Raw genomic sequence first — 15,417 nt, forward strand, 5'->3', positions numbered from 1 at the left:
TGTGCTGAACATTTATACCAACCAATGTAAGTTCAAACACAAAATCCATCTTTCCCTGCATGATGAGAGAGAAAGAAACCCCTTCCTGCATACCAAGTTTATCATAGAAACACATTTTTTAATAAACACTACTGTTTTGTGCCAGAGTAGCACTTCGTATTTTAAACTTAGGAACTCAGTTCTAAAAATTAGTTATCCTCATCTTGCAGCACTGCATCAAGAGTTTGCAGACAACAAAAACTGAAACTCATGTCCCAAAATTTTTCTCATAATGACAGCCTTTAACCTCCCATTCTGTAAAAATTTGCAGAGTACCTTTTATTATTTTATTATGGTACCATAGCACCTTCTAAGCACATGTGTCAGCCTTACAACACATACTCTTAGATAAAGTTGATGAGGAAAAAGTCCTGCAGTTATCCTTGTTTCAAGTCTATCACTTATTTTCAACCTATGTAGATCAATCTTTTCTTTTGCTAGCATCACCCTCAAAAATTAGTATCTACACAGACTCATGGTTAACAGTGTATTTCCCCTGAACTCTTATGTTTTGGAAATATTTTTTTAACTGCAAATATGGTTGAAACAAGCATATGGTAGAAACCACACTTAGATTTAAATTGGTTGCATTAGGGAAGGAAAAAAAACAGAAGACAGATTTCTGCCATTTGTGTACAATTAGAAAGTGAAAATTTTCATAACACAATGGCAGAAGAAACATCTCCATACCAGATGTAACCCAATTGTCCTACTTTGTTTTGCTAGTAATTTAAAGTTCACCCAAAAAGCTGTACACAGACATTAACACATACCATGACCAGGACAGTGTGCTCTGCCTCACTGAAGCCCTCCAATAGTTCAAAAATCAGCATCTGAGGTTTGGGGGACCCTGACAAACCAGAAGTGATGTGTTCAAGAATACTGTGCAACTGCAGGTAAACCATGCAAGGTCTGGATTTCCAGACACGAACATGGTATGGGGAACTTTGGAACCCCAGCTGCCCCTGCTGAGATCCCCCTAAGCTCTACAGGGTTTCCAGACTCTGAGTTCTAGCATCGGATTTCAGGCCTACATTTAGACAGTTGAGTATCACTCAAGATGACCAATATCACAAAAAAATATTATCCTTTTATCCTATCATTTCCTTCCTTCATTTCATTCATTTGTTCTTATATCTCTTTGCTCAGGAAAACACAGTCTGCCTCCAGCCTGAAATCCCTTTATTCTTTGAGATTTAGATTGTAGGTTGCTGAAAAATGCTAAAGACACCCAGACTTTATCACCCATGACAATTTTTGGCAGGCTGATCTATCTATAATGCAGTCAAATCATGTACTAAAATTTTAGCAATGCTTTGGATGCAAACACAGATGAGTTTTAGGTAATCTGACAAACCAAGGAACACAGGAAACACAAGCACAGGTGTATTGTGCTGCTGCATCAGCGACAACTAACATGGTTGGTTGGTTTGTTTTTCTAGGTAACAGGGAAGGATTATTCTAGAGCAAAACTAAAGATACACTTGGACAGAATTCTATAAGTGGGAAGAAAGAGATTTACAATAAATCACCTAGGCAGTTAAAGCCATAATTTAAAATTCTGCTCCTGAATATAAAAATGCTGACCATATATGATGGGAAAAGAGCTGTCCATCAAGTGTATATCAAACTCTCAGCTACTGAAGGCCATACCAATGACAATTACTCTGCTGCCTTGCTTCCAAATTACCCCTGCCTGGACAGACAAACAAATGAATTTCTTACCTGCAGATGCCTCCAAATATTTTTTCAGAACTCCATCTGAGCAAATTACAACATTTCAAGCCAGTTGAAATAAACACCTAAATACTATATGCATATACACACAAATGTAAAATTGCACCTCAGCATGGACAGTTCTTGGCTAGCAGAGCTCTGAACAGACACAAAACAAACAACGACCATTTATATTGAGAAGCCAAAATTGCTTTTAAACTGGCCTTGTCATGAAACAGGTCAGGCCCTGGGAAAAAAGTTACAAGCAAGCTTTTAGTTCATATTTAAATGCATAAAAGACTAATATATGTGCCTATTTTTCTCCTTTTATCAGACAATTTTCACATTAACAGGCATATAGACAGTTCTTCCAATCAGCACTTTTTGAGAGCACTAAGCAATCAGTGTGTGTAAATCAGTGTGTGTAAAACCCTCAGATGTATTGCTTACCACCACCTGAGGCATCATGGATGGCTCTGCCATGTAGTTCAAATGTAGCTGACACAGGCTTGTATGTTCTACCTTGTGATGGTACTGCACAGCTTTTTCTCTTTTAATATTCAGTGCTATGATGATGTGACTTCTATGTTTAAAGCTAACTCAAATTGCTTATAATAGCACCTATCTATACAATTTCAAATCTACAGCTGTGCTTCCCAAAATGCATAGTACACTTCTTAAATTACTATGGATAGAAGATTAATGAACTAGGATGGCATCACAGTTAAGACAATTGACTTAAATCTACAAACAGGTGAAAAACCAGTTCCAGCAAGAGCTGTCTTTTACACATCAACCCAGTAGAGAGTACTTCCTTATCACTCCAAATGAGGTGCAATTTTTCTTACAAAAAAAACCAGAAGCAATTGCCTACAAGTAAAATTCAGGAATGGCTTCAACAGGTATTGTTGGGGGGTGATATTTTTCAGTATCAGTTATTTTTTAAAAATTGTTTTCTCTTGGTTGGATGTGCTGTAATGTATTAAGTGATGTTTCAGTTATGAAACACAAGAACTGTTCTCTCAGTTTTTATGACCAGAATTGAATTTCTTTGGTGTTAACAGGGTCTAATGAAACAACTGTGGAATATTTCCATTTACAGCTTTGGCAGTTTCCAAGATGGACATTTAAGAATCACCTACACATATTATTTGAATCATATAAATCCTGTTTTCAGGATCAAAATCCACATCCATACAATAAGAAGTAAATCACTTCTCAAGGCACTAGCACATATCCACCTACAGAGACTGTACAAATCGTTCTGGTACCTTCTTTCCATTTAAACATTTTTCTCAAAAGAGCTTCCAGATGGACAGGACTTGAGTTTGGGCCTTAACAGGGTACATTTGTCTTTCACTTAAGGTCACTTAAGGTATGCCAGATACAGAGTAATTCAGGATCTTCTCACCTCTATCAACACAGTGTTCCTATTTTCAGCTTCTCATCAGACAGACAGGAAGCACCCAGACTTACTGCAGTCCAGGGAACAACGTGACTCTGCTCCAAAGGATCCTGGCTACAGGTACCACATGGAAGAGACTGGGTAAAGGGGGGGGAGCTACAGCAGATTCCTGGAGCAAGGATTGATCACCTCACAACAAGCAGTTGTGATCCCCCCCCCCGCCCCCAACTTAAACTCGAGCAAAACATGCAACTCCTTCCCTTGCTGGGCAAACTGGTCATGAGTTTTGTGACAGTTTCTAGCATTTTCCAGTATGGGCCAGGCTTTCTCTTACTCTTGTACAAATGAAGCATCTTCATAAATCTCAGTATTTTTCATCTACTGACTGATGTACATCCCACGATTACCATATTTAGACACAAGATTAACAGTTACAGCCACTTCAAACATGCTATGATTTTCAATAAGTATTTTGAGGGGGAAAAGTGTTGTGCTCCATTAGAATTTTCCTACACACATATACACAGGGTGTTTTGCTTTGGTGTTGATTGTTTGTTCAGGAGTTTTGTTTGGGTTTTTGCTTTGGTTGGTTATTTTTAAATATCCTTTCAATGGCATTCAGATGTCAAAAGAAACTGAACTCCAGATATACTTAAAACACAAGTTGTCTTAGTCATCCAATTTGCTGAACACAGCAAGAAGTATTCATCTTAATAAAGACATTGGGTTTTTAAGCAGCATATTACCTGTAGTTACTGAATTTAAATAAATCACCTTATATCCTATAAGACTTGAAAACTAATAGATCTTAGACTCTCGCACCTTATTTTTATTCACAGATTGAAAGGTGAAAATAAGTATTTCTTCTATTTCAATTCCCAGCCCATTTCTCAACTTCAAATGAAATACTTAATGAACTGTACTAGTTGAATAAACTGACACAAAGAAAATATTCTGTGCACCTGCAAAAGAGGCCATGCTGCCAAAAGCTGGTTTAGCACTTCAGCTAACATCAGTTACAGGTGCTTATGCAGTCACTTTTCCATGGTTCAATGATTTAATTTTCTTTAAAACTTTGGCAGCTCAACTGTACAGCTTGAATATCACTTTGGCAGCATTTTATTGCAAGCAGTAGAGTTGCAAAGCAAATTTTTTGAGTATTTTAACTGTATTTTAAAGGATGATCACAAATTACAGCATTAGTACACATTTCTTCATAATTAAATATGACCGGTGTTTTACATATCTAATTTAAATTAAGAACCTTTTCTATTTTGACGTTTTCATAAAAAGAGATGTCTTACTATTGCAGATACTATTTTCTATTCTGGTCGTGGTAAATTAGTTTTAGTCTTAAATTTCAATCTTGTTCCTGACAATTTTCAAAGATAAAATAGTGAAACCTCCTGAACCTGAAACTTTCTGTGAGGTTGCATGGAATAAGAACCTAAGAGGAGCTGTATTGGGTCTACCTCACCCAGTATCCTGAATCTAACAGTGGTAGCAAAGACTCAGGGACAAAGCCTAAGAGTGTTGTATCCTACCAGGCTGCAAAAAACCACCTTTGAAATATTTCCAAATCTGTGTGGCATCTAGACGACCACATTTCAAGACACTGATGAGCCATGTCCTGTGAATTTGTCTAATCCTATTATAACTCATCAATCTTTCATGTTTAAAATCAAGTTTTATAGTTTAGTTGACTGCTTCATAAGAAAATCAGTGTAGGGTTGTTTTGCTTTGCAATTTGTTGAACAATAGTTGTGTTTGATACTCAAGTTTTTTACATGGTGAGGAAATGGAATAATAACTTTTTATTGATCTAATACCTTCAGGCCTTTAGCTGGAGTCTCAATTGTTTTAACTTGAACAATTTAAAACTATCCATCAGCCAGGCGTAGCAGGCTCATTTTCTACCTGAAATACACATTTTGCCATTGCCTCAGAGCTAATATACCACAAGTACTGTACAGAATTATAGACATACTCTCCTCTGTCTTGCTCAGCACTAAAGGGTACTGACAAAGACTGAACTACAGTTTTAAAGTATGATATCACACTACAGCCTTTGAAAACCCTCAGCTGCAAATACTTAGCTAAATGGGTTAGTCTTTTTCTTTTTAAAAGATACTACCTCTAAAACCAGCTATGCATCACATTACAAAAACACCAACAAAACCAGCAACATCACAAAATCCCTAAAAACTGACAAAATCTGAGTAAAAGCACTGACATCACAAAGAGTTTGTCAAAAAGCACCATTGACTTTTATAATGGAATTCATTCCATCATTTTAAGTCCCATTCATTACCTTCCCCAAAACCTTCCCCAAGGCAATAAAAGGTTGGAAATCAACATCCCAGCTAGAGAGCTACTGCACAAAAGTGTCTAACATGTGATGGAAAAATATTTTTCTCTCTAGTTAACATATTTTCATGGAGATACCCTTCTTACTCCATAGTAAGGCATATTAAACAAAGTCCAAAGGGAATAGAGACAGGCAGAATAATTGATGAGGAACAATCTTTTGGGAAATCAGAGACAGAAGGGCTATTAAAAAGAGAAGAGATACTTTAGTAACAAACTATGCACATAAATTTATTACCTACCCCAGCACTAAATTCCTGGGTACAGTGAAAGGAAGTAAGGAAAGACTGGCTTGTTTTGTAAACAGGCAGCTCAAAGACAGAAAAACACATGGAAATTTTATATAGATCTTTACAGAAACCATTAATGCATTATTCTGCTGCAATACAAAGATAAAGCAAAACTCATTTCCATGAATCAAGGACAACTAAATAAGACTAAGCTTAAGTCATGAGGTCAAAATATACCAGACTTTCTCTCTGACTGAAATGAAAAGTTATCTTCAAACCTTTAGCTTGCCTGAGAACAGAAACAATTTGTTTTAGAAATGCAAGTAGACTTGAATTGATCATCACAATTCTTTTAAAGCAGATTACACTGGATGCCACAGAGGAGAAGAATCTATCAAGTACAGCGTCATCCTCACAACGCCTATGGCTAACAGCAGAGAACAATACTTGATATCATTACCAGGAGAGGAGCCATCCAGTGCACTGAAAGAAAACACAGCCATATTTCCTTAAGGAAATCAGCAGTATTCCCTCAATCCACAGAAAACAGCATGTTCTTCCATAATGCATTTCTTTTGAAATGTACCAATTTCAAAATGTCAGTTTTTCCAGGAGATCTTACAGGAGAGAATTGAGACTTGAGTACAGTACACTCCATGTACTGACAAACATCAGAATGCTCAGCCAATTAACTGACCTTGCAAGATTAAGAAGAAAAGGATGGCTTTCATGCAAGAAAAAGGGTCTTTCCGACTTACTCTTGTATGCTATATATAAGGCGTTAACAACATTTGGTTTATCAGATTAAAAGTTTCACATTGTATGTTTTCACAAATTTTAAAAATACATAATAATGTGGTTTTCTCTGTATTTAAAAACACAGTCTGCATATCTGTAGTATCTCAACTCCAACTTGAAAGAGGACTAATCAAATAAATGTTGTTTAAAATGCCCCCAAGCCTAGTTACAATGCTTCCACTTCAAAGAGGATGAGAAAGAAAAGAAATTCCTTCCGAGCTCTGAAGTTACACAGAAATTGTCAACATCCGTACCCTGGAGGTAACAATTTAATCCCTGACAGGCTATCAGGGCAGAAACTTCCAAAAACTCGGGGAAGAAACCTTCCCTTCAATTCCCTTAGACTTCAAACTAAGACACTGCCAATGAAAGCACCTCTGCTGACTGACTTAGCAACCCAAACACATAGGGCAAATCAAAGTGTTCTAAACAATTCCATGAAGCACAATTTATACTAGAAAAACCCCAAAATCACAGGAATACATTAAGCTAGTTGAGTATATTCTGTCTGAAGTACCTTCAAGGCAATTCCATAAGAGTACAAAATAACCTTTCCCAAGTGTCAGAAAGACCTAGCCAGAACACCACCAACTGCATCAAAAATAGACAATGAAAACCTTCTAGGCTACTACTCCTATTATCCCACACTAACTAGCCCTTCTGTGGGTTGAAACATTCCCAGAAATCTGTCTTCAGGGGGAAAAAATATTCACTGAGAAGATACTACATTAACTGTCCAGAACCAAATGAACTGACTGCCCAAAAGCACAAGTGCCTGCATGTAGCTTTAACTCCAACTACCATTAGCATTTGTAAGCTTATTTTAGGAGAGAGACTGTAATCAGTCATTCCAACCATTATTTTCACTTAAGTCTTCCACTTGCCTAGAACACTGATCAGATGTGCAGTCATGTACCTATAAAAGGAGAAAATCTCAGGGATTTACTATAAAACAAAGTCATGCAAATTTTGAAATACTGAAGTTAGACCTTTCAATGGCAAAATCAAGACACTGCCCTATTCAACTGTGAAAGCTTGCAAAGGGAGAAGTTAACTCCTGTAGTTTACAAGAGTATTTTTTAACCTGCTATCAATAACTGTTATAAGGAATTATTTCTTTATCTAGTCTCAACTTTAAATGAAGTTACTAGTTTACACTAATAAAGGTATCAATTGATTAAGAGCATAATTTTATTGTAATAGCCAACAAAGTAATTTAAGTGTCTCTGCTTCCAGACAGTACTCAGAAAACAGCTTCAGATTCTTCAAACCAATTCCCAAATAAAGGGAAAAAGAATAAATAAAGCAACAGACCAAAAAAAAGAAAATCATGGAGATGCCTACTTTAACTTTACTTTTTCCATACCTTAGTTTTCAAAATCAACAAGCATCTTTGAATGCTGCATGTCTTCTTCCGGACAAAATACTGACTACTTAACACCAAGGAGATGAGCAAGACAAAAGCAACAACTAATTTTGTGTGTAGTCAACCATCATTTACCAAATGAAGCAAACAAAACACTGAGCCAGTCATGAGGGCATTTCCAGCTCAGAGTGACTTGTCCATAAAATGGATCCTCGATAAATAAATTAGTGCTCTCTCCTTCCTGCCCATATGGACTGAAAAGGAAAAAACAAATTGACATAATGAAAATAAGTCCCCCCTTCCTGTTCCATGACCCACCATGTGGAGAAAACCACTAGAAAACAACAGTAAACTACAAGGGGCAAAAGGGAAACAGAAGCACTACTGGCACGCTTACAGGTGCACGGAAAATTAAAAGACAGTTAATAAGGGCCATAATCTCTTTCCCTGGGATGTGTGTCACCTTACACTCACCATGGGCTGAAGTCATGCAGTTACAAAGTATTCAACACACTGTGATTTCACTGCTCATTGCAGGGTTTTGTCTATACACAGTTTTATGATTCAGAAACATGGTACCAAAAAAAGACAGTGAAGAATTTGCAATGGTATTTGGGGTTAGAGATGTTGAAGTTTATCTCCAATACATTTTTCAAAAGTACTTCAGCTATTTCAGCATTTAGTTGCCTGTATCATTCTTTGAAAACTGTTGTCATGGCCACATCATTATTGTACTCTGGCAAATTCTGCTCACAAGAAACAATAATATAAGACAAGCTCTGCTGCCATCGTAGCAACTGTCTCAATGCTCTCATATCTACAGAAATAACAAAATCAGTAGATCAATTTCTTCCCTGTTTCAAACAGCTGCCTGAACACATTAAACAGTTGTGTGCTTCTCTAAATTTTGTCATATATATTAGCAGGTGCTTTATACCATTTGTATTGTAGCATGAAATGTTTTCTTTACCCAAGTGCAGATTCTGTCAAATTGGGATTTTCGCTTTTTCACTATTAAAAGACACTCCCAGCAACAGCACCTGATAATTCAGTGATGTGTGGCAGGGAGGGAGGCACTTAAATCTGTTTGCACCTCACCTTGTGTTATGGACGCAGAAGATGCCATGTCCATGAACACTTGAAGTCTTCCTGCATTTTTCTTAAATTAAATATAAGAACCCACAATTACACTTGTTTGGGAACAAAGCTAGCTTTAAAAGTAGAGCAGTGTTTATTTCAGGGAAAAGAAAACAAATAGCTGAATAATTTCCTGAACTGTTTTAAGGAAATACATACTAAGAAAGTAATTTGATATCAAGTAAATGAAACTTACTTTTTTGCTCTAAATTTTTGCCAATATATGAAAGCAATGTAAAATATAAGTTTTTTTTAGCTTTTGAGTCAAATATAAGATTGTTTTTATTCTGGCTTACTTTCAGAGTTACAGATGATAAAAGGAAAAATAAAGGTTAACCAACAACTACATAATTGAAAATCTATGATTTCAAACAGTCAAGCTGATCGCTCTTCTAGAATAACAAACAGAAAAACACCCTCTAAGAAGTAACCATACAATAAAAATACCAGAAATTAAAATTATTGCCATCTCTATCTAAACAAGAAGGGTTTTTAAGATTTGGTATAATACACAGTTAACCTAACTAGGTCACATATACAATTTATAAAAGACAGAAATGTTTTAAGGCACTATCTCATGTGTCTGCTCTAATCCAGTGGCAATTGTCTCACGTCTGACAGTAGCAGTATTTAGTTTCACGTGCTTATTAAGCACCAAGCACTAAGTATTACACAAGCAGATCATTAGCCAGGTATTGTTTCTACATAAAAACATGGATTTGATTTCATAAAATACAAAATATCCAACAGAAATTGACAGGCAAAATTGTTCCACAATCTGAGAATTCACATAATGATGCATTTCCCTCCTAAAAGCATTCTGGAAAAATACTCAGAAAGGTAAGTGCATGACAGTTCTTGAAGCACAGCTCAACCATGGAAAGCAACACTTCTTTCCTACATATATATTCAATCACATCCTTGCTCTCAAAATAAGAATAGCTTTATAAATTAATATTATTTATTTCTGCTAGCAAGTGGGAGTCAATTCAATAATCAGACAGGAAGCCAGACTACTGTGGTTCATGCATCAATGATATTGATGCAACCAAATTGTTCTTCTATTTCTTCATTTACTTTTCAATTTGCCTCTAATGGAAATAGTCACATAATTTAAGGACCAGGCACTTGCACACAAAAGACAAAGGCAAAAATTATGTCCAAAGAATTGTAAACCATGAAGTAAAATCCAGAAGAAAAAACAACTACATTTCAGGGTACAAACTAAGTTACAGGACTAACAGGTAGAAAATCTTTCACTTACCCTGTAAAATAAACCAATTCTGAAACAGAACTGAGGAGACAAACCCACTACATTTATGATCTCTTATTTTAAGAAGCAAGCATCATTTTAACTTCAAATATATATTAGCATTGCACTGAAAACAAAAATAGAACCCTAACTGCCCTTTCCACATTATATTACATGTCCTTTATGCTCTTCAGTAGGATTTCATAACCACTAGGAAATTAACTATATGGTAGCTTACTGAAGAGCTCAAGAGCTTGAGCACTTAACTTCTTTACATGAAATTGTGTGAAGCTGAAGAACTCCTCTCTCCAAACCTCAACTTCTGTAACAACAGTATGCAAGATTAAACACTTTTTTTTTTAAGTAGTGCTCAGAGGTACTTGGAAAACAATCTCTACTTTCTGAAACATGCTAAAATGTGGTAACAGAACAATTTAAAAATATGCAAAAAATTAAGTGGCAAAACTTTTAACCACTGAACCTTAAGCTACACGCTATTCCATATCTCATGCTTACCAAACACAGACAAATACATGCAAGTTATGCGAATAATAAGTCTTGTCTCAAGATATGAGTTATGAGAAATTCTTGTGTGTCATTAAATATGGAAAAATATTTTTCTGTTTTAGAATATGGAAAAAAACAGATACAATCCATTAACACAAATTTTACTCTAAAAATTCTCATGCAGCTTGAATTTTAGAATTTTCTACAGTAGGCACAAAAATGAGCACAGACTTCTGTTGGAAGTTAAGTTATACAGCTTCATCCAGTGAACTTGAGTTGAAATTTTTTTAATTAGCTTTTTCCTTTAAAAATGTAATTAAAATAGACAAGTGAACATTCCATTTCTCAAGTAGTAATCAGACTACTCCGTGAGAGTAGCACAGCAGAGATAGAACTTCTGCCATTTCCCCAGCTGCTTACACTCAGATTTTATTGCACAGCACTTGGAGACTGCCAGCAGCGCTCAGGAACACAGGCTGAGCTGGCCAATGGGCACTGGTGGGATGCAGAGCAGGCTCTCCTGAGCAACATTCATTTACTTTACAGGCAGACAGTCACAGCTTTCACCTTCATTCTAGTTTTGAAAGCTTCTATTTTAAAAGTACTTAGGTGACAGCTCAGCCTACTCTCAATCCAAGAAAGTTTTTCAAACTGCTTTGTGTGGAACATACAAGACTCCAGTTGTTTGCAACTGGAAACCAGTCTCAACTCCTGGCCATCCAGGCACACTTGAACAACACAGGGCACCAGAGTTGCAGCAGTTCATGCAGTACCCTCTGATGTAAGAGGGAATTAAGCATCAGCCTTTTCTAATCACACTCTGCTCACTTGAAAGTCAGAAAGGCAAAAGGGCCCAGCTGTGCAACTTCTTCAAAGGCAAAGAGCTGAAGTGTTTGCAACCAGCAGATCCCTCTTCCCACCTCCCACACCTGAAACAGGGCACTAGCTCAGCTAACTGGTCAAAGTACTTGCATATAGCAGTTTTACACTCATTGAACTCAGGTTCCTCAAAAAAAAACCCTGGGTTTTTTTCCAGTGGCTGTGGTATTTGAATATACTTATCAAAGGTTTCATCTTGTACTCTTTCAGAGTACTATGGTAGATTGTCAGCAACTCCTGGCCCAGCACAGGACACCCCCAAGAGTACGCTAAAGAGAGTTGTCCAAATGCTTCTTGAACTCAGGTTTGGTGCTGGGGAACATGTTCAAATTCCCAACCACCCTCTGGGTGAAGAACCTTTTTCTAATATTCAAGTTAAACATCTCCTGACTCAGCTTCATGTCATTTTCTTGGGTCCTGTCGCTGATCACCAGAGAGATCAGTGCCTGGCTGTCCATGTCCCCTCACAAGAAAGCTTTAGACCACAATGAGGTCTCTCTCAGTCTCCCATTTCCCAGGCTGAACAGACCAAGTGACCTCAGACACTCCCCATATGGCTTCCCCTCAATGCCCCTCATTGAACTGCAAGGCAAACAATGGGATGCTAAAAAAAAATATTAAAATATATAAAAACAGATTACAGATATACAGACATAAAGAAAAATGAAAGAAAAAAACTATACAAGATATACATACCCAGTTTTAGGGCAGAAGGAGTCACTTCAATCTCACCAATGGGCTGAAAGGCAGCCAGCTGAGTTGCTACCTCTGTCTCAAAGGAGTCTGGGCTGTTTCTGTCTGTCAAATTCCCATTGGTGCCATCAATCTTACGGGGAGCTTCTTGTTCATCATAAATGGCAATCAGCTATCAAAACAAAAGATAATGTAGTTTATATAAAGTATTTCCAAACTTCACTCTTTAAAAAAAACCCAAAAGCTTATACTTCTTTAAAGTACAAAATTAATGATCTTATTTCAGAACAACGAACAACAAACACAGATTCCAGAAAGCACAGGCATTTGTGTTTAGATACATTGACTTCAATATGACTTAAGTATATGCTTCAGCACTGCCCTGTGCTGACACACGTTTCTCAGAGTTAGCATGCTACCATTAGTGTGCATTTTACATTATTTCAAAACACTTAGAGATGAACACGTTTAAAAACACAGAACAGCATTTAATTCCTGGGGGTAGAGGCTGTTATTAAGTCTAAAAAATTTTAGTGCTACTGACTGACATGCTGCACAAAGGTAACACAACCACAGAAGTTGCTCTGAGCGAGCAGATGCACGTTTTGTTTGTAAGAATAAAATAACTGCATTCCAAGGACAAGATCCATCCAGCACACTGATACAGCATGAGGTCTCCCTAGCTGTCCAACCTGTGTTTCTCTAAGGATGAGTTTCATGGTCCAGCATAGCACACTCACACACATACACCCAGCACTTCTCTACCCACCACATATCTGCCCCTTCCTCCCATCCTGCCCTGCAAGCCTGGACCAGGTACAAGTTTCTGAGAACTGTCACTCAGTCACTGGCTCCTACACCGCTCCAGGCACATGGGAAGGCTCCAAAGTCTGCTATCCAAGGTCACACCAGTGTGGCCATGAAAATGATAAAAACACAACAATAATTATTTTTTGCCTCTGTTAACCTAGTCTTGAACAACGATTATCCTTTTGGTCTCTACTAATATAAAGTGATCAGACTGTGATTATGCAGCCTCACCAAGAATTGACTCACACACATGTAGCTAGGTGTGAATTGTATTAAAGTTCCAGGAAAACAGTTAAGCATGTTACAGCTCTGGGAAAACAAACCAAAATACAATTAAAACTAAATAGAAGATATGATGTTCTCAACTCTGGGATGCTTTGCACTCCAGAGTCCTCTCCAAAAACAGAGGAGGTAAGAGTAGCAGTTTTCCCTACCCCACCACCTGATGTGACACAGTTCTGCCATTTAAATGGCAAACACTTTGCCTAAGGTGCTCATTTATTTTACTTTTTCTGCACTCCTTCAGATTATCCTATTGTTTTCCCAGCTAATCATGAAAAATACCACAACACACACAACTGGTTAGGCAACATCAAGATACACACAGAAACAAGTTTAAAGGATTGATTTACTACTTTTTATCTCTCTCTGTGTTATTTTAAGGTATACATATGCTCTCTCCTATGAATATATTAGTACATCAAATCTCCTCTGACACTTCCAGGAAGTGTCAACAATTATATCCTATGAAAAACAGTATACTGAAACAAACGTTTAAACAAACTCATTTGCCCAAGGGAAGAAACGAATGTATGAAGGAAAAGGAAAGAAAAATCCTCAAGTGCTTCTAAAAGGAAGAAACTGACATTTTCAGGTCTTCCACTCATTTATAATTTGGTTGCTAGAAATGCGCCAGCTCACATTTACCAAGACACATTTCAGAGACACACAAAACCCCTTAAATAATTCGGTAGAAAACTTGCTATCTTTTTCCATGTGGAGCATGTTTCCTTTCCATGGCCGTACAAAGTTTTTACAACAGACAATTTGCTTTTTACTTGTCCCAAGCATATAGAAGATTCACTCCAGTAACAAAGACAACACTCTTTGTAGTTGATTCCTGTATAACATGTAAAGTACCCAAGTGTTCACACTGCATTAGTTATGACCCAAAATTACATATAGCCAAAACGGCTGACTGGGATCCAGATATGAACAGATCACAGCAATTTTCTCCAGTACCAAGAAGAAACAAATCAAAACCCCCATCTTATTCTATCTTTCATTTGTTTCTGAAATGACTATTCATGTTCCTGCTATTATGGCAGCTCATTCTGATTCAGTAAGTTCCAGCAACACTGTACACCAAAAGGGTTGTTTTCTCAGTCTCACTTTTGCTGTGGATATTTAATTTCTGCAAGAGGCTGTTACTAATGAAGAGGAAATTGGAGACTGTGTAGGACTGTGGCACTGAAAGCACTTTAGGCAATAGCAGGATACAAAGTTCATTTGAGCATCTACAATGTAGAATGGACTAAATGGAACTTGGTTGTGATTTGATGGGAACAACTGAGTTCCTCAACTAGACCAAGCTGAGTTTCCCCTTGGTTTCACACCACAGAAATCATATTAGCTGCTATATTACTTTGGAATATTCTACGCTTACTGCCCCAGGATATTGCAGAGGTGAAACACAGGAATTGGGAAAAAAAAAATTAGATGAAGTCATGGAAAACCAGGAAGAACAGTTAAACAGATAGGAACAAGCACTACCTCAGTCTTAGAAGCCTCCAAAACATGTAGTAGTATAAACCAGAAGGGCAAGCCAGGACAAACTGATGGTATAATCACTCTATTTCTATGTGCTTTCTGCAAGTATTTCCCACTGGTCACAGGCAGAGACCAGGGCAGCAGCCACATACTATTGCATACTGTGGTTTCTAAGAACCACACCTTTCCTCAGTCCTCAAAAGTTCAAATGAATCATGTGCAGAAATAATAATATAAAATTATTTTAACAGGCAAGTCAGGTCACAGACTCCTGACACTGTCAGATATGGCAGACACCTCACCCACCTGCCAGCCCTGAGAGGCAAACTGCATCATTGCCACAGCACAGCCATTTCCCTGCACTCCCAGCAAGGCTGCTCCTGCTCCTCACCACAGTCCCCTGTCACTTCCCCAGGGTGGGTGACCACGTCCCCAGAGCTCCTTTGGA

General features: G+C 37.4%; 1 protein-coding gene across 4 annotated transcripts in view; it reads right to left on the reverse strand.

Annotated features, from left to right (window-relative positions):
* The window catches only part of PARD3B (par-3 family cell polarity regulator beta), a 392,348-nt gene that overhangs the window by 264,435 nt on the left and 112,496 nt on the right, over nt 1–15,417 (reverse strand). For all 4 annotated transcript variants that reach the window (XM_077181321.1, XM_077181319.1, XM_077181318.1 and 1 more), the window contains exon 3: nt 12,393–12,561. In XM_077181321.1, coding sequence (XP_077037436.1) covers nt 12,393–12,561 — 169 coding nt within the window. The remainder of the gene's footprint in view (nt 1–12,392; nt 12,562–15,417) is intronic.

The sequence above is a fragment of the Agelaius phoeniceus genome, chromosome 7, assembly GCF_051311805.1.
Source record: "Agelaius phoeniceus isolate bAgePho1 chromosome 7, bAgePho1.hap1, whole genome shotgun sequence".
NCBI classification, from domain to species: domain Eukaryota; kingdom Metazoa; phylum Chordata; class Aves; order Passeriformes; family Icteridae; genus Agelaius; species Agelaius phoeniceus.